The sequence below is a fragment of the Schistocerca serialis genome, chromosome 10 (genome assembly GCF_023864345.2).
Source record: "Schistocerca serialis cubense isolate TAMUIC-IGC-003099 chromosome 10, iqSchSeri2.2, whole genome shotgun sequence".
In the NCBI taxonomy this organism is placed as follows: domain Eukaryota; kingdom Metazoa; phylum Arthropoda; class Insecta; order Orthoptera; family Acrididae; genus Schistocerca; species Schistocerca serialis.
The window spans coordinates 36030623-36055736 of record NC_064647.1 but is presented as its reverse complement, the minus strand read 5'-3'; the positions used below and the strand labels follow the sequence as shown (position 1 = coordinate 36055736).

General features: G+C 42.0%; 1 protein-coding gene across 1 annotated transcript in view; it reads right to left on the bottom strand.

Annotated features, from left to right (window-relative positions):
* The window catches only part of LOC126425211 (uncharacterized), a 337500-nt gene that overhangs the window by 176621 nt on the left and 135765 nt on the right, over positions 1-25114 (bottom strand). The window contains exon 3 of the mRNA XM_050088166.1: positions 15570-15605. Within this exon, the coding sequence (XP_049944123.1) occupies positions 15570-15605 (36 nt within the window). The remainder of the gene's footprint in view (positions 1-15569; positions 15606-25114) is intronic.

Sequence of the window (25114 nt, the reverse complement as noted above, 5' to 3'; positions counted from 1 at the left end):
AACCAACCAACAAGGTCAGTTCTGCTCCACCCGACCAGCAAAACAACAAGATGTCAATAGCACAACGTTCTGGATACTGGTGTCCAATCCAGCCAAGTCAGAATAAACGCCCAAAACTACCAACACCACCTCAGCTGTCGAACTACACGCCGTGCTGGACAGTGTCAACACGACGAGGAAAATACACTGCCAAAAACTACGTCAACAACCAGGGCAGGTAACAGGAACATCAATGGCCACAAGGCAGAAGATACTGCTGGTACACTTCATTAATGAAGGAAATGAATTAAATTAAACACCACACAGGAAGACGGCTGCAATTCTAGCCGACTTCAATGCACACTCGTTGTTGCTCGTGGGAATCTCCGAGAAAGCGACAACAGGATCAAACGAAGAGATGTGATAGCAGTTGGGAATTGGTAGTAGGTTAAGTGAGCACTCAACTTTAGGGTCCAGGATCGGTGGGCGAGCAACTTCGTAACCCTCTCCAGAAGCGCCTCACAACTCCAACCGCGCGTGCACGCCGCCAGCGGCTCCGGCCTGACTGCGCGCCACGGAGACTTCCTCGCTGCTCTGCCCCAAACGACGGACTGGCTAGGCCCGGAAACGGTCAAAGGACCAAATACACGTCGGCCGACGAGACGACCGGCCGAACGACCAACCAGCGGTCGTTCCCGCTCCTGTCTCCTTCCGTCAGGCAGTTGAGGTGTGCCGCCAGCGGTCGGCGAGCACTGGCTGTCCGCGCCTCACCGGCACTCCGACCCCGACTTCACTGCTGCTGCGTCCTGACGGAACTCCAGACACATTTTTTTTTCCTTTATTGAATTTCGATTCCCCCCGAAGAGGGCGGGCTGGCAGCAGCTTAGTATGCCGCTCTTCAGCCTACAGACTTCGTTTTAAAAAGGTGAAGATAATATATAATAAAAAAGCAGGCGATAAAATCGAAGACTTAAAGGGTAACACGGCGAAAAAAAAAAATTGTGGAACTTAAAACATAGAACAAAGGGATGATGATGCTAATGAAGATACATACAAAGCAGACAGGTAAAATAATAGACAGACAATTAAAAAAAAAGAACACAGCGACAGTCTGGTTTCTGTTCGCAAAGGACATAAAAGTCACACCCAGCGACAGCATGGTTTCTGTTCGCAAAGCGGGAAAAGATGAAACAACACTGAACATTCACTGGAACACTGCACTAAAATATGACATACCACAGCCGAGAGCACGTGGGGGGAAACTAACAAACGAGCTACCGAATAATTCGGGTGTAGTTGGGTTAAACAACAATTTTCACTAGGAGTTTTATTTCGTTGAATGATGCTATCCTTCTATGCAACAGCAGGAGAGCACATCTCGGAGATAAAAATGGTTCAAATGGCTCTAAGCACTATGGGACTTAACATCTGAGGTCATCAGTCCCCTAGAACTACTTAAACCTAACTAACCTAAGGACATCACACACATCCATGCCCGAGGCAGGATTCGAACCTGCGACCGTAGCGGTTGCGCGGTTCCAGACTGAAGCGCCTGGAACAGCTCGGCCACTCCGGCCGGCTATCTCGGAGGTAAGATAATGTTAACTTCACAGTGCAACACATTTTTAATTAAGGTAGTGAACTTGTGCGTCGACATGGTGGAAATTTGCCGGTACAGTGCAAGCACATTTTACGCGTGTTCTCGTTCTCTGGAACCCTCAAAAACAACTTTGCTGGAGTTATTACACATGTATTTGTACAGCATGCTACTACACACCATCTGTGACACATTTTTCAAATCTAAATTCCAAACAAGACTGGAGCGTTTTAGTGAAATTTCAAATTATTTGAATTTCATTTCCGTTTTTATACAAGAATACTGAAATTCTAGAGGAAGAAAGCATGCATTGAGCATATGATTTAATTAATCATTTAAGACAATTTCCAGAAAAAAGTCACTTACTCTATTGCAGCAAGCGGCGAATGCAGTTTCTCTAAGTTAAAATTAAATTAGTTAAGAACACTTTATATTCGAACACTACACGAGATCGTCTTAATGGTTTGGCCATTTTGACAACTGAGCACGAAGTTGCTGATCAAGTAAATTTAAAACATGTAGTAAAGAAGGTTTGCAGAACTAACGGTAAGAATAACAGTTTTTCTTTTATATTACCTTGTCTTATTTTCAAAAAATGACATTTAAACATGTAAAAAATTATATGGTCAACAATTGTGGCTAGGTACAGACATTTCTTAATTGATATCTACTGTTTTGTAGTGCTTGGTTGTCAATCTTATCTTATGTTTTTCTATCTAAATGCAAGGCGTGCAACTTTGCTTCTGCCGTTTTTTCCCCAACATTTGAGGCTTTAATGAAACAAATTGGTCACACATGTATCATTCAAAGTATTTTCCATCGCTGGCCACTACTTTCTCCCATCTTCCGGGCAGTGTACGAATCCCGCGTCTTCATGAGATCGGAAGTGTTGGTCAGCCAGGCCATGTGCCATTGATCTAAACAGGCGGTAGGAGCAATGTTTGGAGAATACGGCGGGTGAGGTAGGACTTCCCATTTTAACGCTTCCATGTACATTTTGACCTCTTTTGCAACGTGGGGTCGGGCGTTCTCGTGCTGCAAAATCACTTTATCGTGCCTCTCGCTGTTTTTAATGCTCTGCTCAAACGCATTAACTGCGTTCGATAACGAGCACCTGCGATCGTTTCATTTGGTTTTAACACCTCATAGTACACGACGGGGCGATAGAGGGGTGAAGTGGACTGCGGTAGTCGTCGTGGGGTTGCGGACCACTGCGGCTGCGGCGGGGACGGAGCCTCTCCGTCGTTTCTAGGCCCCCGGTTAACATACAATACAAGAGCACTGTGTCTTATTTTGAGACATATGCAGTAGATTTTGGTTCCAAATATAACAGAAACATCGGTACAGCAGAGCTAGTTAACAAAACAGCTCCTTTCGAACTCCAGCAGAAAGAGCACTAACAGACTGCCATTTGGATAATTTGAATTTTTTGTTTTCGGTGTATGGGTTGCTAGATGCTTATGCAAACATCGAAATAACATTGAAGATATTTATGACAATTACAACGCACTTTCAGCAAATTAAAGATGATGAAAAACCTACTTATGGTCGAGTGTAATTGAAGCAGACTGTCAAATTCAACTATCTTGTAGCTGCTAAATTTGATTCATGTGACATTATGAATGTGTTTCCTGTGCTCAAAGCAAGGAAATTGAAAGTAAGAACATAATTCTGGGACGGGAATGTGTGCTCAACTCGTGGTTATAGCCATTTTTATTTATTTCCTATTAATGATTCATACACTGTTAATAATTTAGTAGGAACAATAAAATTTGTTCTTTACTTTGCACCACCATAAAATCAATGTACAGTAGGAGCCACAAACAGTAAGACATAGATTATATTTTCAATTCTTTTACAAACTTTGGACGATTTGTAGTTTATTTACTGCACTGATACATTTAATTTGCTGGGTACAATATTTGTCTTGATGTTCGCTAAGTAAAAAGACGGCAACAGAAAAGACAAAAAAGCACAGAAAATATGTCGCAAACAGCGCCAATAATTGCTTAAAACATGTTGTAACATACAATAAATAAGGTAGTATGAAAGTACCAATAGAAAACTATATTTCAAAAGACGAATTGTAAAAATGTAATAATGTTTTACTGTGCTTGTATAACCATGCCATTTTCTGCATGTTTTTGATTAAAAAACCCACTGATGATGGTGATATTTGTCGCCGAAACTAGTTTGGGATAATAAAGAAATAAACGAATAACAAGGTGTTTTGCATCAAGGCGGACTCAATCTCTGATATTACTGTTTTTCTATGCAAACACGGACCAAATGGAAGAGTTCCAAGATAATTATTGACACATTTACTTTGTACGTGTAGCGTAGTCGGTAGCGTAAAAGAAAGATAATCATAAACAGTTCCTGATTCGTTAGTTCAAACCTATACCCGAATCATTTTTTTTTCTAGTTCAATTTGAAATACCTACTTTTATGAATAATGCACGTCTTCGTGTTTCTAATTGCACAGTGGACGCGAAATTCCTGTTTTCATTTCAAATACACATTCTTAATTATCGATGTTTTATGAAAGATTGTTCATAAAAGTTGCTTAAACTAAGAAAAAATAACAATTTAATTTTTAAGACAAAAATGAAAAATCAAATCCTCTTTATTTGAGCTATGTCCATCGTTTTATACCACGGAGGTAGATAAATATCCTAGAAACATGAAAAACAATATTTTCACTGCATCGTGCACGCCATACAGATGCTGCATTTTTACATTTGCTGCTGTACCGTTACAATATGAACCCAACAGAACTGCTCTGGAGCCAAGCTGCGGGATTTGGCCAGAGAAGTAACAAGACTGTTAAGCTGACAGACGCACTGGAAGTAACGCACGCAACTTTTACACATGTCACTGCCGAACGCTGGCGAGATATAGAAGAAGTAAGAGAAAATGCGGCGCCTGGTTGGCTTCGTGGATCCAGTTGTTGATAGGCTCGTTATCAATGTAGCAGGTGACGCTTCCAGAATTGAAATGTATTTCTCGGATTCGGATGAGGAAGGAGCTAAGAGATTACCAGACGGCTGTCTGTAATTAATACATTCAGTGGCTTCAGTATTCAACAGTACAGTGAAATCCATGCAGTGCGCTTTTGCATTACACACAGCTCGCTCAGAAAAATTACCCTATATTTAAGTTGGAAATTTTCATCACTGTTGTTTGTAATTAGAATACTATGTCAGGTGAGAACGAGTGCGTTTTGTGCTTTCCGTCTGGTCACCTAAGAAGCGCGCGGTATTGCTGGAGATTCTCCGAATATTATTTCATTCTCTTTAAAAATTAAATGACATTGTTTGTTTCCTCGTCTCTTTTTACATCTGAATTGCAACTGCTCGCATCATTGCAGGTTAGCTGGACCGCTGGCTGGCCACTGTTGTCCAAATTTAATGCGCCGGTTAAGCTGTTGTCCCACGTTATCGCTCAGTCTATGTGCGTCTTACACAGCATAAAACGTATCCTTATGATCGCACTCGACTGTACTGGTCACAGATCGGCTTCCGTTCCACGTGAAACGAAATCCAACGAGATTCAAGCAAACTCGGAAGAATACATGGCTTAATGCTTACATCAGGTTTATTCGTATGATGAACTGATTATAGTCTGTGTCACTCGTATTACATCAAAGTTATGCCATACTCAGACTGTCAATACCGAATAAAACTATATCACACTCTAATATATACAGTAGCGACACTCGCGCTGATTTTTGTTATACACCATGACAACAGCGCACCAAGCGGTGGAGAAGCTACGCTGCTGAATACGGTAGTCAGTAAATGTACACAGTATCGTTTATATTCATTTTTAACATGGTTTTTACGAAAGGCAGCGTATGTAGCGCAATCAATTGCAGTAATAATAGGAAGAAGACACCACATTTGTCAGTCTTCAGGTTTCCTAAGGACCCTGAGGGGTATGAAACATCACATTAGAGCGCTCTTTATTTACGATTTTTTTCTAAACTGTATTGAATTACTGAATTTGTTTTTCTTTTTTAGAAGCAAGAACTGATTAACAAATAGTAGAAGACAGGACCTGCTGCAAAAAGATGTCCTTTATTTGCACAATAACGTGAAGTTTTGTGCGTTACATTTCGAGTCAAACCAGTTCATGAGCGCGGAAAAGAAGACATTGGTATGGAATGCAGTTCCTACGTTGTTTGGCGTGCCGAATAAGCCACGACTAGTGACGATGAAGAGAAAATTGCCATACAAACGTGAAAGTGTTACTGCAAAAACAATAAAACTGTCTCCTGACACAGAAGAAACAGCTACCACAAGTGTTCCTGCACGAGAAACATATATAAAATCACCAACAACGGAATCTGCAACACAGACATCTTTTGAAGATGAAATGCTTAGATTACGTGAAATTATTCGCGTGTTGGAAAATCGTGTGAAATGTAAAAACGTGCAAATCATTAGACTTCGTACAAAATTACTACGTGACAAGGAAAGTGACCATCACAAGAATAAACTGCAACCACAACGTCACAGGACACATGTACAAAAGGACAAGCTCATTTTAAAAAGTATTGGTCCCAAGTACTTGAAAAAAGATGCTCTCGATTTATTGATAAGCGAAATCAGTATACCATTGAATGGAAACCGTGGTGCGAGATGGAAAGATGAAACTAAATTATTTCCACTTAATTTGTTGTATTATAGTACTCAGGCATACAGTTTTTTATCACACTGTTTTAGCCTTCCATCAGTACGTACCTTACAAAGGTATGTGGAAGATATACAATTAAATTGTGGGATAAATAATAACATATTTCACCTTTTAAAGCAGAAAGTGCAGCAGTTACCAGAAACTGATATAATTGTTAATTTGTCTATGGATGAGATGTCACTAACGGAAAATTTGATATATGACAGCTCTAGGGATCGTGTTATTGGATTTGAAGACATGGGTTTCATACGTACATCTGTGGTTGCCAATACTGCATTAGTTATAATGATTAACGGCATCTTCTCAAATTTTAAACAGCCATTAGTACATTATTTCTCCAAAGGACCAGTAGGAGCCACCAATCTGACGCGCATATTTCTTGAAGTTGTCAAAAAACTCACAGAGATTGGTTTGGTTGTGACTGATCGAGGATCGAATTTTGTGGAGTGGAGGCACAGACTGGGTATCACACCAGTTAATCCATGTTTAGTACACGAAGGGAGTAAGATCCACTTTTTTATGACACCGTGAGGCTCCTTTACATTATTAAATTCAGGAATCAAGGCTTAGTCAGTAGGAGCAAGATAAGAAATAAAAAAGTGATGAAGCTGGCTCATTTGGGTTGCTAAAGTGTTAGGACTGACTCATTCATTTAATTTTATTTTCGTTAAATGTATCAATGGGATATAATAAAGTTTTAAAACAGTCATGCTTCTTATCGAGATAATCTGATACCACAAAGAATAAGATGGAAATTGTATTTTTGGAAGCAGGCTTCCTGCAAAGCAGAACGTAATGAAAAGTGATGTGTCGCTTCATTTATACACAAGGAAGAGCATCTATATACTTCATATATGGTGCATACAGTGTGTATTCTCTTAATTTCAGTGGAATAAGTGCGATTGTATGCCACTTCTTAATTACACTCCTGGAAATTGAAATAAGAACACCGTGAATTCATTGTCCCAGGAAGGGGAAACTTTATTGACACATTCCTGGGGTCAGATACATCACATGATCACACTGACAGAACCACAGGCACATAGACACAGGCAACAGAGCATGCACAATGTCGGCACTAGTACAGTGTATATCCACCTTTCGCAGCAATGCAGGCTGCTATTCTCCCATGGAGACGATCGTAGAGATGCTGGATGTAGTCCTGTGGAACGGCTTGTCATGCCATTTCCACCTGGCGCCTCAGTTGGACCAGCGTTCGTGCTGGACGTGCAGACCGCGTGAGACGACGCTTCATCCAGTCCCAAACATGCTCAATGGGGGACAGATCCGGAGATCTTGCTGGCCAGGGTAGTTGACTTACACCTTCTAGAGCACGTTGGGTGGCGCGGGATACATGCGGACGTGCATTGTCCTGTTGGAACAGCAAGTTCCCTTGCCGGTCTAGGAATGGTAGAACGATGGGTTCGATGACGGTTTGGATGTACCGTGCACTATTCAGTGTCCCCTCGACGATCACCAGTGGTGTATGGCCAGTGTAGGAGATCGCTCCCCACACCATGATGCCAGGTGTTGGCCCTGTGTGCCTCGGTCGTATGCAGTCCTGATTGTGGCGCTCACCTGCACGGCGCCAAACACGCATACGACCATCATTGGCACCAAGGCAGAAGCGACTCTCATCGCTGAAGACGAGACGTCTCCATTCGTCACTCCATTCACGCCTGTCGCGACACCACTGGAGGCGGGCTGCACGATGTTGGGGCGTGAGCGGAAGACGGCCTAACGGTGTGCGGGACCGTAGCCCAACTTCATGGAGACGGTTGCGAATGGTCCTCGCCGATACCCCAGGAGCAACAGTGTCCCTAATTTGATGAGAAGTGGCGGTGCGGTCCCCTACGGCACTGCGTAGGATCCTACGGTCTTGGCGTGCATCCGAGCGTCGCTGCGGTCCGGTCCCAGGTCGACGGGCACGTGCACCTTCCGCCGACCACTGGCGACAACATCGATGTACTGTGGAGACCTCACGCCCCACCTGTTGAGCAATTCGGCGGTACGTCCACCCGGCCTCCCACATGCCCACTATACGCCCTCGCTCAAAGTCCGTCAACTGCACATACGGTTCACGTCCACGCTGTCGCGGCATGCTACCAGTGTTAAAGACTGCGATGGAGCTCCGTATGCCACGGCAAACTGGCTGACACTGACGGCGGCGGTGCACAAATGCTGCGCAGCTAGCGCCATTCGACGGCCAACACCGCGGTTCCTGGTGTGTCCGCTGTGCCGTGCGTGTGATCATTGCTTGTACAGCCCTCTCGCAGTGTCCGGAGCAAGTATGGTGGGTCTGACACACCGGTGTCAATGTGTTCTTTTTTCCATTTCCAGGAGTGTATTTCTTCAAGAATATGTTGCAGCTTATGTCACTTCATTCAATAGTTCGTGCTCTGTTTACTTATATTTCACGATCATTTATGTCTCTCGCTGTTCTCCTAACACTTGTGACGCAAAAATAAACTAACTATTTTGTAAATTACGTACAAAACGAATTAAAAACAAACATTATTTTTACATCGCATCTGTCGTCAGAGGAAGGCGAGCTTTCTGGCCGCTAGGGGCGCTAGTGTCACTTGAACTGTCAAATGGTAACAACTTTCGCAGCAGTGAGTGTCGCGACTGTATATATTAGACTGTGACTATATCACAAAATTTCTGGCGGGGCCGGACCCCTCTGGCCCTTTAGGGTGGTAGGACGTCAAAAGGGCCGACTTGGAGCAGGAGAGGCACCACAGAACAGTTTCATTTCCACTGTCTATACCTTTACAAAACAATTCTTAAAACTTTGTCAGCACGGCCAGGAAGGATTCGGGCTTCACACTCATAGGAGTGTAAGTTCAAAAACATAACAAAATTATTTTTTTACTTTTAGCAAAATAAATTTCTTTTACAGCCCCAAGTAGGAGGACGTGGAAGATTCATCACTGGCAAAATGTTCTTGCCACCAAAACAGCAATATGCTACCCTCAAATTCACATCATAACCTTTGTTTACGATTTTAGATGTCATGCATGACGCACCAACGTCGCATTTGCTGCATATCACAGGTAAGTTCGTACCAGGCCTCTCCTGGAACTCTCGTCTTCCACCACACACACACACACACACAATGCTTGCACATAACATTGTCCAATATTAACTGTGACAGTATGTTAACATCATAATAATATTGCATGAACCTTCGGATTCACAGTCTCAATTTTCATTAGCAACAAAAACAAGTTTCCTTCTTGAAGCACTCGGTGGTGGTTTGTTTGCCGGCTCTGAGAGGTTGCAGCCTTAAGCCACTAGTGTAAAACTGGTTGTAGCTCACTTTACTGTGTATCTGTTGCCCTGGTGATGTTGTTTGCGGTTGAAACAACGAATTCTAGGCATCTTGTGCAATAATATGCCACAAACGAACACAAAACAGCACAACCAAATGAAAATCGTTTCGAAATTTACAACTCCACACAGAAAGTCTTTCAAAACAGAACAAACAAAATCAGCGATCAAAACATTGCATGACGATAGCAGCGGAGAATGTATCGATATCAATACTCCTTTGTTTCACGTATGGCAATGGCTGGCGCAAATGTAAACATTCGAATGCTACAGAGCGAAATACCGTTACGTATGATAGATGACTGCACCATGTTGAATAATGCTTTTCGTGCAGCCACAGGACGTCGTGTTACGACTCAAACTATGCGCATTAGGCTGCATGATGCACAACTCCACTCCCGACGTCCATGGCCACGAGAGCTTGCAGCTTGGTACAGATGGGCTCAACAACATGCCGAAAGGAACGCTCAGGACTGGTATCACGTTCTCTTCACCGATGAGTGTCTCGTATGCCTTCAGTCAGGCAATCGCCGAAGACTTGTTTGGAGGCATCCTGGTCACGCTGAACGCCTTAGACACACTGTACAGCGAGTGCAGCAAGGTGGAGGTTCCCTGCTGTTTTGGGATGGCATTACGTGGGGCCGACGTACGCCGCTGGTGGTCATGGAAGTCGCCGTTACGGCTGTACGATACGTGAATCCCATCCTCCGACCGATAGAGCAACCATATCGACAGCATATTGGGGAGGTATTCGTCTTCATGGACGACAATTCGCGCCACCATCGTGCACATCTTGTGAATGACTTCCTCCAGGATAACGACATCGCTCGACCAGAGTGGCCAGCATGTTCCCCAGACATGAACCCTATCGTACATGCCCAGGATAGATTGAAAAGGGCTGTTTACGGATAACGTGACCCACCAACCACTCTGAGGTATCTAAGCCGAATCACCTTTGAGGAGTGGGGCAATCTGGACCAACAGTGCCTTGATGAACTTGTGAATAGTACGCCACGAAGAATACAGGCATGCATCAATGCTAGAGGACGTGCTACTGGGTATTAGAGGTACTAGTGTGTACAGCAATCTGGACTACCACATCTGAAGATCTTACTGTCTGGTGGTACGACATGCAATGTATGGTTTTCATGAGCAATAAAAAGGGGAGAAATGATGTTTATGTTGATCTCTATTCCAAATTTGTGTAGAGGTTCCGGAATTCTCGGAGGTGATGCAAAACTTTGGTTGATGTGTATACGTATAATGTTAAACTTAATGTGTGTACTTACAATGTTAAGTTAGTCAATTTTAGGTACATTTATCTCCTGAACGGTTCCTAATAATATAAAATTTTAATGGCTGGTGGAGGAAGAGTCTCTCTCCATTGACCTATTTTTGTAAATAAGTCGTTTGCACAATTTATTTTTTTAAACAATTTTTTTGCAAGTTCTAATTTTTTTCACATATTTAAGCTTTATTAATTCATAATTTCTACAATATTAAACTGAAGTCCTTTCAAAAGTTCTTCATTGATGTTCAGACCAGTTTCTGTAAGCTGTGTAAGTTTCACTGTTCCAGAAAAAGATGTACCTAATCATTAAAAAAATAAAATCTCAGGAATCCATATTTAAAGATGGATATAGTTTGTTATTGACCTTAGAACATCCCTGCACCATGTCCTGGGTCATCTGCATTTTCTTCATCCTCCCCGGATCTCGTAGCATTCCTTGAGTGCGTTATTGCCTTCCTAGCTATCATAGTTACTTCATAATCTGTTTCCTTCACACGGACAGCATCCAACTCGGAACATGCCGTCACCATATTTTCCCCAGGTTGTATGACTAACTTTTTAAGCAACCTACCTCTCCCAACATTGCCACCATTAAATAAAAGAACTGCACCATAAACACCCAAATTCGATGTATCTGTACCTACAAATACTGTTTCAGGAAATCTAGATCACATGACTGTTAAATGATTCATTTAGGTTCTATGTTTCTGCACGCAACAGGTTTTCGTCAGTTAAACTTCTAAAACTTGGTTTTATTACATTGCACACTTCAACAGGCAATGAGTACCTATGACTGTACTGTTCACCAGCTGCTAGAACCCGGTGGTATTTGCACCTGGAGGTTGGTCCTTTTGGGCACAAGGCATAACAAGACTCCTTGTCAGTTGACAATTTATGAGAATAAGTTGCCTAGATATCCTGCTTCCTTTTTATCTCACTGTCACTGTTCCTTTTAATTTTCTGGACATGCCCAATACATTCCAGCTTTTTCACACTGACATCTCCATGTGGTTTTGCTTCTGCCACACTCTTGAAGCTCTTACTGTCCCGTCCCCATCCCTTAAATATTTTACATACCTTATCCCAAACATATCAAGTGACCTGGAAAAATGTTTACTGCACCTGCAGCCTCCATGTTCCCACTAGACACCTCAAAATTTAAACTCCATTCAGAACTTTCCTTATGATTTAAGTTTTTATTTGTCCTTTATAAATTCACATTGATGACAGTATTTACTCAGTAGCTCTACATCTAACACTTTGCCATTATCCATGCTTGTTGTAGTTACTGCAACATTCAGACTTGTGACGCCCTCTACGCTGCCATGTCCCATCAACAGCCACAGCAATATCTGTGGAATTATCATTCATTTCAGTTTCCTCATTGACAGCAGCCTTCATAGAGGCAATAGCAAAATGCTTAGCAGCTTCATATAATGTACCTATATGCTTCTTACTTGGGAGGTCCATGACTGCACATAGTGTCTTGCCAGGTAATTCACCTTTACCTGTAGTATGCAGTCCCTACATGAACCTAATATTAGTTTCATACCCACTATCAACCTTCTTACTGGTACGAAATGACTACTGAACGTTACAGTTTTTGCAGTTCAAAAACAGTTTCCTTTCAAGTCCATATCGTGCAGTGGTATCTTCATAACAAAATAAACTGTCACTACATCTACATCTACATACATACTCCGCAATCCACCATATGGTGCGTGGTGGAGGGTACCTCGTATCACAACTAGCATCTTCTCTCCCCGTTCCTCTCCCAAACAGAACGAGGAAAAAATGACTGCCTATATGCCTCTGTACGAGCCCTAATCTCTCTTATCTTATCTTTGTGGTCTTTCCGCGGAACGGAAGTTGGCGGCAGTAAAATTGTACTGCAGTCAGCCTCAAATGCTCGTTCTCTAAATTTCCTCTGTAGTGATTCACCAAAAGAACGCCTCATTTCCTCTAGAGACTCCCACCCGAGTTCCTGAAGCATTTCCGTAACACTCGCGTGATGACCAGTAACAAATCTAACAGCCCGCCTCTGAACTGCTTCTATGTCCTCCTTCAATCCGGCCTGATAGCGATCCCAAACGCTCCAGCAGTATCCAAGAACAGGTCGTATTAGTGTTTTATAAGCGGTCTCCTTTACAGATGAACCACATCTTCCCAAAATTCTACCAATGAACCGAAAACGACTATCCGCCTTCTCGACAACTGCCATTACTTGCTTGTCCCACTTCACATCGCTCTGCAATGTTACGCCCAAATATTTAATCGACGTGACTGCGTCAAGAGCTACACAACTAATGGAGTATTCAAACATTACGGGACTCTTTTTCCTATTCATCTGCATTAATTTACATTTATCTATATTTAGAGTTAGCTGCCATTCTTTACACCAATCACAAATCCTGTCCGAGTCATCTTGTATCCTACTACAGTCACTCAACGACGACACCTTCCCGTCACCATAGCATCACCAGTAAACAGCCGCACATTGCTATCCACCCTATCCAAAAGATCATTTATGTAGAAAGAAAACAACAGCGGACCTACCACACTTCCCTGGGTCACCCCAGATGATACCCTCACCTCCGATGAACACTCACCAGCGAGGACAACGTACTGGGTTCTATAACTAACATGACAGACTTTACAAATTGCAAATGAAGATATGGCAGATGACAATAGTTCAGTATCTATTACAATATTGCCACTTGTCTGTTCATTATTATATTTAGTACTTGCAAACGATTCTGCACTTGAATCAGTGTTCAGCTTTCTTGAAGGACTGGTTCTAATACTCGTATTTTCAGTGCTAGAAATATCACTTCCAAACACTGAGGAAGTTGGAGTTGAAACTAACCTAGAAGAGCTTGCAGCACTCTCACTGACAAAATCCCTGTTATTTGTACTATTATCATCATTAGCTGCATTTGCTTTCGGGTTTCTTCCACGCCCTCCTTTGCAGTTTCTTGTAATCTCTTTCAGTTCGAAGCATCATGTCACAAAAACCAACTTTCCGGTGTAAAAAAGCACAGACAACGCTCCGGAAACACAAGGAACAGGTGAATGTAGTATGCGAACAGGGCAGCCAACTGTGAGGACGAAATATTTTCACAAATCAGCAAATTAGGTTTTTGAAGTTCACGAAGTTGACAGAAGGCAAATGGGGGGCGCGGCAACATGGACTGCCCTCAAAGTAAATGAATATTTAAAGCCTTTAACGGCTAAAACGCCCTTAGAAAACATATTTCTCTAGTGAAATACACTCCAAGGTATGTTTATTGACAAACATTTTTTTTAAATATTTTGTCCCCTACGAAGGTACAATCTCTCCTTATGAAGGCTGTGCAGGGGTTGGACAAAACAAATCCATATGCTAGGCAAACCTACACGTCGCGTTGTTGCATTTGACCACGAACGGCACTTATGCAATGCCCTTAATGTGTTGCAAGTGTCGGTCGAGACCAGAACAGAGTTCTGAGAGCATTATGTCGGGCCTACGTATAGTCTAACGTGGACAAATTGTTGACGCTCGCGTGGAGGGTGCTTTCTTAACCAAGGGAGCCGAAGTGTTGGTGTTTCAAGAGGCACCATATGGAGAGACGATAACTCATACGAGGAAGTTAATAAAAAATATCACCCACTAAGCCAAAACCCGGAATAAAGTGCTACTGAGTGACGGTGATGGGTGGGCATTGAAGAGCATTGTGACGAAAAATAAGGGACGACAGTTGCAAAAAGTCACAGCAGGAACGAATACTGTCAGCACCAAAACGACACGTCGGGAGCTCCAGAATCACGCAATTTAAGGGTGAGCTGGAATTCCAAAACCACTCATCAACAAAGGAAATGTCCTTAACTGGAAAACGCAGTGCCGAAGCTAGGAAGCAATAGAAAAATGTCACTTGGTCCGATGAGTCTCGTTTCGCACTGTTTCTGACTTCTGTCCAGGTTTACGTCCTACGGCGAAACTTGGTGGGGGTTCAGTGAATGTTTGGCCCCCCGACTGTGTTATTCCATGGGCCCCATGGTTACTCTGCAAGGTCGCTTTACTGCCAAAGATTATGTCATCGTTTTTCCGGATCAGGTCTAAATGATCACAATGATACAATGTTACGATGTTTGTTCCCTAATGGTGATGCCGCGTTCCAAAACGAAACGGCCCCTCTTCACACAGCTTGCATTGTCCAGGTCCGGTTTTGTGAGCACGAGCGTCTCCCATGGCTACAGCAGTCTCAATACTGCTGGGCCCGTGTGCCCTACTTTGGATAGATCTCTGTACACCTTCATCGCCGTCGCCTAACCTTGCCACTACTTTGCAGGAAGAATGATACAAAATTTCTTCAAAATCCATACTGGACCTGTATCATCCATTTGTGGGGACTGTAAGCAGTTTTGAATGCCACCGGTTTTCCTACTCCGTATTAGCAGTGGTAATATGTTGTGCTTTTTACATTTCCACATTTTTGCCCACTTCTTGTATGTGCATGCATGTAAAAGGTATGCCCTTATAAAACCGAATGGTTCTTTTGCAAATAAAAACTTTGAAGTCCTGTGCGCAATCTAAATTCAAAGCAATCTCCTGTGTTTATACAGGCAGAAGGTGCATCATTGTGAAATGAAGTGAACCTTTTAGCTAAAGGCTGTATTTATTGTGATACTCACCGCGATGATGGAGCAGCAAGCAAGCTGGCTGCCAACCTGAAACAACGAACAACGTCTTACTTACAAACTGCTACAACTGTATCGGAACAGACCTTTTACATTTTATTCACTTACAGTAATAGTTATACAGGGTGGTCCATTGATAGTGACCGGGGCAAATATCTCAGGAAATAAGCATCAAACGAAAAAACTACAATGAACGAAACTCGTCTAGCTTGAAGGGGAAAAAGAGATGGTGCTATGGTTGGCATGCTAGATGGCGCTGCCATAGGTCAAACGGATATCAATTCCTTTTTTTAAAATAGGAACCCCATTTTTTATTACATATTCGTGTAGTACGTAAAGAAATATGAATGTCTTAGTTGGACCACTTTTTTCGCTTTGTGACAGATGGCGCTGTAATAGTCACAAACGTATAAGTACGTGGTATCATGTAACATTCCGCCAGTGTGGACAGTATTTGCTTCGTGTTACATTACCCGTGTTAAAATGGACCGTTTACCAATTGCAGAAAACGTCGATATCGTATTGACATATGGCTATTGTGATCAAAATACCCAACGGGCGTGTGCTATGTATGCTAACCGGTATCCTTGACGACATCATCCAAGTGTCCGGACCGTTCGCCGGATAGTTAGTTATTTAAGGAAACACGAAGTGTCAGCCACATGTGAAACGTCAACCACGACCTGCAACAAATGATGATGCCCAAGTAGGTGTTTTAGCTGCGGTCGCGGCTAATCCGTGCATCAGTAGCAGACAAATTGCGCGAGAATCGGGAATCTCAAAAACGTCGGTGTTGAGAATGCTACATCAACATCGATTGCACCCGTACCATATTTCTATGCATCAGGAACTGCATGGCGACGAATTTTAACGTCGTGTACAGTTCTGCTACTGGGCACAAGAGAAATTACGGGACGATGACAGATTTTTTGCACGTGTTCTATTTAGCGACGAAGCGTCATTCACCAACAGCGGTAACGTAAACCGGCATAATATGCACTATTGGGCAACGGAAAATCCACGATGGCTGCGACAAGTGGAACATCAGCGACCTTGGCGGGTTAATGTACGGTGCGGCATTATGGGAGGAAGGATAATTGGCCCCATTTTATCGATGGCAATCTAAATAGTGCAATGGATGCTGATTTCCTACTTAATGTTCTACCGATGTTACTACAAGATGTTTCACTGCATGACAGAATGGCGATGTACTTCCAACATGATCGATGTCCGGCACATAGCTCGCGTGCGGTTGAAGCGGTATTGAATAGCATATTTCATGACAGGTGGATTGGTCGTCGAAGCACCATAGACCATGGCCCGCACGTTCACCGGATATGGCGTCCCAGGATTTCTTTCTGTGCGGAAAGTTGAAGGATATTTGCTACCGTGATCCACCGACAGCGCCTGACAACATGCGTCAGCGCATTGTCAATTCATGTGCGAACATTACGGAAGGCGAACTACTCGCTGTTGAAAAGAATATCGTTACACGTATTGCCAAATGCATTGAGGTTGACGGACATCATTTTGAGCATTTATTGCATTAATGTGGTATTTACAGGTAATCACGCTGTAACAGCATGCGTTCTCAGAAATGATAAGTTCACAAAGGTACATGTATCACATTGGAACAACCGAAATAAAATGTTCAAACGTACCTACGTACTGTATTTTAATTTAAGAAACCTACTTGTTACCAACTGTTTGTCTAAAATTGTGAACCATATGTTTGTGACTATTACAGCGCCATCTATCACAAAGCGAAAAAAAGTGATCCAACTAAAACATTCATATTTCTTTACGTACTACACGAATATGTAATAAAAATGGGTGTTCCTATTTAAAAAAACGTAGTTGATATCCGTTTGACCTATGCAGCGCCATCTAGTGGGCCAACCACAGCGCCATCTGGTTTCCCCTTCAAGTTAAACAAGTTTCGTTCGATGTAGTTTTTTCGTTTGACGCTTATTTCGTGAGATATTTGGCCCGGTCACGATCAATGGACCACCCTGTATAACAGTGTATAGCAATACTGATGAAATGGCTTGAGAGTGGTGTTGTCACGCATTGGATACAAATGACAATGAATTACACCTACTAGAGACAGTGATCAATGGGGATGCACGAAATGAAATTCCGACCCTGCAATTCCTAAGCAAACCGATGGATAACAAACAGAGGTTAATGCTTCTTTCTCATTATCCTTCTGTCGCAAATGTTGAATTAGGTGGTAAAGCTGTATTCTGAAAGTAAATCAATATAATTTGAGCAGGTACCAGCTGGGCGTTATGAGGTAAACTTCGCAATGCATTTTGATTAGCAAATAGAAAAGGTAACTGGCGCAGGATTTTTGTTTGTATTATAAGTGTTCGCCCGCAGCCTTAAAAACCATTCCGCTATGGATGAGTACATTTTTAAGAAACTATGTGTTGTATGTAATTAACGCAACTAAGTCAATCATAATAATATTAATTATTACTTATAAGACAATAAAATAATTTATTGACATGTCATTTTTACAATGTTTTATTGGCACTTCATTTTTACAGTGTCTTCACTGGCATTCCATTTTTGCATTGTTTTATGTGAACTTTAAATAAAATAAGTTTGGTATATATTTGTCTTAGTTTGGCATATAGTTGTCTTGCAAATTTATCTCCCACCTCAAAAGATTTATTCTGCAAATAAAATAATGTTGAAGGAGGTAATTTATAAGTTTCACATAATGGGTTTCTTTCTCAAATTCAGTTGCTGTAAAAAGATGGTCACTGTTCATAAATACGGAATTTGTCAACAACTGCAACACTTCTGTTTGGAACCTCAATAAACTCAATTACAAAGCCTTGTTTTTCAAACCAGAATCTAATGTTTCTAACTCCACTGTGATTGAATGAGCGGCGTAAGTAAGTGTTAACGTAGAACCCCGAATAAATAATGCCGAAGTCCTTTAGCTGTATATCAGGAGGCCTCAACCCTCCAAGGGGATGGGGCCTCGCCATCACTTCATACCATACTCGAAAAATGTGATGTTTCCACAGCAAATTTACTGTCAATCTGTTTAGTTTACGTGCTATCATCGCGAGAAGCGAAAAAATTTGTGCGACATACTACGAATCAGACAAAACATAGTACATAAGATTCTTTGCATATGTCTATTTAGAATCATGGTTACCATTAAATTACGTATCTGTCATTTACTGATACAATCTATGTACTGCGGTAACACTTGTTGTGGTTGTGGTCAGTTTGTCTCATGCATTGGCTACTGACAGCTAGTCTTGTGGCGCCCTGGTAGGCATGACGTGTTACGTTATGGGAACGATGTTTTGGCGAATTGCTATGCACATAGTAATTTTTGTTATGACGTGCCAGTCATCGCTCATTTCATGTTTTATGTACCTGGAAATTCGACAGAAAGATTTTATGTGTAGCTGGAACAAGAAGTTTATAATAACCATTATGAAGGCATGTTCTCATTTGGTTCTTCTACAGGTGAATGTTGAATTATTCGTATAACAGTCTGTGGTATTTCTTGTAATTTTGTTAGAGTGTAAGTAGGCTGTTTAGGTTTTTATGTTGGTAACGCCATGTAGCGCTCTGTATGAAAATCACTGACAGTGCTGTGTGCAGTCTGTGGCTGGTTTGCATTGTTGGAATTTGCTATTGTAGTGTTGGGCAGTTGGCTGTTAACAGCCCGTAGCGTTGCGCAGTTGGAGGTGAGCCGCCAGCAGTGGTGGATGTGGAGAGAGAGATGGCAGAATTTTTAAGAGCGGACGATCTGGACGTGTGTCCGTCAGAGAGAGTAAATTTGTGAAGACTGGATGTCATGAACTGATATATATATATATATATATATATATATATATATATATATAATGACTTTTGAACACTATTAAGGTAAATACATTGTTTGTTCTTTATCAAAATCTTTCATTTGCTAAGTATGCCTATCAGTAGTTAGTGCCTTCAGTAGTTAGAATCTTTTATTTAGCGGGCAGTATTGGCGCTCGCTGTATTGCAGTTCGAGTAACGAAGATTTTTGTGAGGTAAGTGATTCGTGAAAGGTATAGGTTAATGTTAGTCAGGGCCATTCTTTTGTAGGGATTATTGAAAGTCAGATTGCGTTGCGCTAAAACTTTTGTGTGTCAGTTTAGTGTTGATCAGAATAGGTAAAGAGCGGAATGTCTGAGGACGTTCAGTTCTGCTCAGCTGTTTGAAAATCAAATAACGTAGAGGGTTGTCAGCACAGTAATTCATAAATTTTTCTAAGGGGACGTTTCAAGAGGTCTAAAGAGGGTAACTTAGTTTTAATGAAACCGGTTATTTCCAATTAAGTAAGAAGTTCTTCTTCTTCTAACTAATCACTACAAATTGGCCCTTCGAGCTCAAAATGAGTAAACTAATCGAGTAGTGGTACAGGGTATCGTCTGCCATTCACCATACGATAGCTTTCGGTGTATATATGTAGATATAGATGCACAAAGAGACTCTTCAGAGGCCTATGGATTCTTAAATTCACATGCCAAAGCATCTGCTCTCTAATCATATTTCTCATTAATAATGAGAGTGACTTTAGGGGGACTTGTGAAGTTCATGACAACATTAACAAAAGTGAAAATATTTTGTGCATATATACTACACGTAGTCATGTAGGATTCAGAATGGAGCTCTATATTCCGGTGTAAAAGTCTACAATAGATTAGCGCAAACATGAGATAAGACACTGAAAATCCCACTTGTTCAAGGATAAAGTAAGAAAGAATAATGATGTACATTTTAATTTTATTAGTATATAGACAGGTGATGGCGTTCTGTGTAACACATACTAATACTATAAATGCAAAACTAATTCTGACAGGTTTTCATGAGTATACTGCTAAATAGATTTTGATGAAATTCCTAAATGAGGAATATAGATTACATTAGAAAGCATGTAGTACAACATAATTATTGACTGGAAGAATATTGCACAAATTGAGGAAAAAGCTATTTAGTCTTCGACTTTTCAACTTCGTCATATTTGTAAAAACGCGTTTAGTGGTTCATGTGTTCTATGTAATATGATTCAACTTAATGATACGATGCTTCAACGTGTTTAATCAGTAATTTATTAGTGATATTATTAAAAGCGAAAGCAACTCTACCCCTAACGTTTTCAGAACTAAATCGTTGAAACGAATTCAATGACATTTCGTATGGAGATAGCAGAAACCTTGAGGAAGAATATAAGCAACTTTAGAAAGCAAAACAATAATACATCGACGCCTAATAGGGAATGCAACACCATTTTTACAACAGTGAACATAAACCACTTTAAAAACATTATTAAATGTGTTGTATAGTGTGCACATCACATAATGCCTAGCAACTTCAATAGCACGATGCATATAGGCGCCCTCTTGTCCACGTCCCTACACGTGCTCCACTAAGTAGCGACCACAGGAGGGGTGGGGGTGGGAGGGGGTGCTACGTCATCAACTATGCTTACCTGAACAGGCAGACAGGTGAGAACAGCTGACGATATCACACATACACTATGTAACCAAAAGTATCCGGACACCCTCCCCCCCCCCCCCCAAAACATACGTTTTTCATGTCAGGTGCATTGTGCTGCCACCTACGGCCAGATACTCCATATTAGCAACCACAGTAGTCATTAGACATCGTGAGAGAACAATTGGGCGCTCCGCGGAACTCACGGACTTTGGTCAGGTGATCGGGTGTAACTTGTGTCGTACGTCTGTACGCGAGATGTCCACACTACTAAACATCCCTAGGTCCATTGTTTCCGATCTGATAGTGAAGTGGAAACGTGAAGGGACACGTATAGCACAAAAGTGTACAGGCCGACCTAGTCTGTTGACTGACAGAAACCGTCGACTGTTGAAGAGGGTCGTAATGTGTAATAGGCAGACATCTATTCAGACAATGACACAGAAATTTCAAACTGCATCACAATGCACTGCAAGTATTATGACAGCTAGCGGGAGTTGAGAAAACTTGGATTTCATGGTCGAGCGGCTGATTATAAGCCACACATCGCGCCGGCAAATGCCAAACGACGCCTCGCTTGGTGTAAGGAGCGTAAACATTGGACGACTGAACAGTGGAAAAACGTTGTCTGGAGTGACGAATCACGGAACATAATGTGGCGATCCGATGGCAGGTTGTGGGTATGGCGAATGCCCGGTGAACGTCACCTGCCAGCGTGTGTAGTGCCGACAGTAAAATTCGGAGGCGGTGGTGTGATAGTGTGGTCGTGTTTTTCACGGAGTGGGCTTGAACCCCTTGTTGTTTTGCGTGGCACTATCACAGCACAGGCCTACAATGGTGTTTTAAGCACGTTGTTGCTTCTTGCAATTCGGGGATGGCGACTGCATCTTTCAACACGTACGAGCACCTGTTCATAATGCACGGCCTGTGGCGGAGTGGTTACACGACAATAACATCCCTTTAATGGACTGGTCTGCACAGAGTCCTGACCTGAATCCTATAGAACACCTTTGCGATGTTTTGGGATGCCGACTTCGTGCCAGGCCTCACCGACCAACATCGATACCTCTGCTCAGTGCAGCACTCCGTGAAGAATGGGCTGCCATTCCACAAGAAACCTTCCAGCACCTGATTGAACGTATGCCTACGAGAGTGGAAGTTGTCATGAAGGCTAAGGGTGGGCCAACACAACATTTCACCATTACCGATGGAGGGCGCCACTATCTTGTAAGTCATTTTTAGCCAGGTGTCCGGATACTTTTCATCACATAGTGTACAGTAGCATACTTACTCGTCATCACTCATCATAACATGGCTACTGATGTGCAAGTGCAGCTGCAGGTAAGAGACTAGTGTAACATAAATGCTTAGTATGTAGTATTAGAGAAAAACAGCAGTAGAGTAATGTAAGAGGAAGAGCACTGACTTTTTTAAACAGTAGCTGCCGTTCTATTACTATTATTTACATTTGGGCCCTACCGAGTCATTGCGATGTATGAGGGTGTGTTGAAAAGTAATGCCTCCATTTTTTTTAAATGTGAAAACTATTAAAGCTTTGTAAATAAAAGCTGGGATAACTTTTCGATTCCGCGACTGTAAAAATTGTGTGGTTTTGAGGTGAAGAACTCGTCGAGTCATGTTCAGAGCGCATGTTCATGTCGAAACAAATTTCCTTGAAGGGAGTTCGATAGAGAGCGGAAAAGGCGAAAATCTGAGTGCGCATCATCAAGTGAGTAAGGTGGGTGCGTAATGGCTGCCCAACCCCTCTACTAGATGGTTTTTGTCAGTTTAGTAGAATATGGGTGGGCGTATCGTGGAGTAGCATCGCTTAACGCAGTATTCCTGGTCGCTGTTCTTGGATTGCGTATGCAAGACGTCTCAGTTGTTGACAGCAAATGTCAGCGTTGATGGTTGCACCTCGGCAAAGCATTCCGTAGCACAGGACACCGCCGCTGCTCTGCCAGATGCATAACATCATCTTCTGTGGATGCATGCAGGTCTTTGTACAAGGTTCTTGCTGCTTTCTTGGGGCTCAACTATTCTTTTATTTTTCTTTTGTTACCACAAAGACACCATTTCTCATAACCAGAAGCGATAGAGAATAGGAATGGTCAGTGTTGTTCGTGAGCCAACTGACGACGAACAAGCAGAGATGCACATACCCGTTGATTTCTGAGATTTTAGCTTAGAGCATTCAGCACTCATATTCACGATTTTTGAACATTCCCTATTACACGCGGCAACGGCCTTGCCGCAATGGATACACAGCTTCCCGTGAGATCACCGAAGTAAAGCGCTGTTGGGGGTGGCTGGCACTTGGATGGGTGACCATCCAACCGTCATGAGCTGTTGCCATTTTTCGGGGTGCACTCAGCCTCGTGATGCCAATTGAGGAGCTACTCGACCGAATACTAGCGGCTCCGGTCATAGAAAACCTTCATAATGACCGGGAGAGCGGTCATCAACTGAGGATGACACGGCGGTCGGATGGTCCCGATGGGCCACTTCTGGCCTGAAGACGGAGTGCCTGCCTATTACAAGCAAATGTCGCACGATGGCAGAATGATTACAGTTCATCACATTTGCCAGTTCTCGAGTACAATGACATGGATCATTGTCGATAAATCCGTTTAAACGATCTTCATCAACCCTTAAAGGTCTTGCTGAACGTGGAGGGTCACTAACGTCAAAATGAGCCTCCTTAAAACGAGGAAACCATGTTCTTGCTATACTATGCCCAATGACATTATCCCTTACACGGCGCAAATTTTTCTGGCTGTCTCCGTTGTTGTCACACCTCTATTGAACTCAAACAGAAGAATATGGCCGGCTGCTGTGGCCGAGCGGTTCTAGGCGCTTCAGTCCGGAACCGCGCTGCTGCTACGGTCGCAGGTTCGAATTCTGCCTCGGACACGAATGTGTGTGGTGTCCTTAGGTTAGTTAGGTTTAAGTAGTTCTAAGTCTAGGGGACTGATGACCTCAAATGTTGTCCCATAGTGCTTAGATCCATTTGAATCATTTTTTGAAGAATGTGTTGGAAATGTTGCGATTTCTCTACTTCGCACTCCATTTTATAGCGTCCACAGCTTCACTCACCATCTCCAAATGACAAAATGACAATAGTTAAACTCAAATAGATGACAATCGATAAATAAACCCAAAGCAACCGGGATACGAACATGCAAAACAAAAACCCTACGAACGTATTTATTCTTCATGTCTACATATTTGCAGCCCTTGCTGTTAGAGATCTGCAGACTGAAGCTCATAACATGGCGGTGTGTAACGTAACTACGTCGGTGCGTTGGAAACTGCGTATTGTAATCTATACTGAATCTTTTTGACTATGGTATATTTTATAAATATGGGTGAATATTATTATGGAATTGTGGAAATTTATGCTTCGGCAAGCGTAAATTATATATATTATATTCATATATTGGCAATAGTTCAGTAATTGAATGTCTGTTAAGCTAAATTCTTCAAACTTAATGTATCCCAATTAAGTTTTCTGTTCACCTATTATTTAAATATACGCATGAGACTAGTAACTTTTAATACTTAAATATTCACGAACAACTGTTAGTACCTGGAATAATTAGAAGTATCACTTCTTATCCTTAATTAAAAGTTAATGGATTTGATATTTCACACACACGCCACCCTTTCTGACTTCATAATAACAATTATTTTTATCAGAAAATGTATATAATACTGTTGAACGCACTATATTATCACTTCACTTCTTACTTTATTTTACTCTTTTTAACTTCTTTGCTTGAAGTGAAGATCAGCAGGCAAGCAGTGTGCTGAAAAACGGTCAATTCACGTTTTTTGTAATCTCAGGGAAATTTCTAATTGTCTTCTTGCTTCGCGAGAAAATCAGAATAATTTGATTTAATCTCGTGGGTATCGCGTTAGCACCGTAAGTAAAAATGTAGTAAAGAAATATCTACTGTATAACATTTATAAACTGGAGATTTGGGACTTCTATTACGAAATGAAAGCAGAAATGTTAAATTAAACAATTATTATGTAACGAA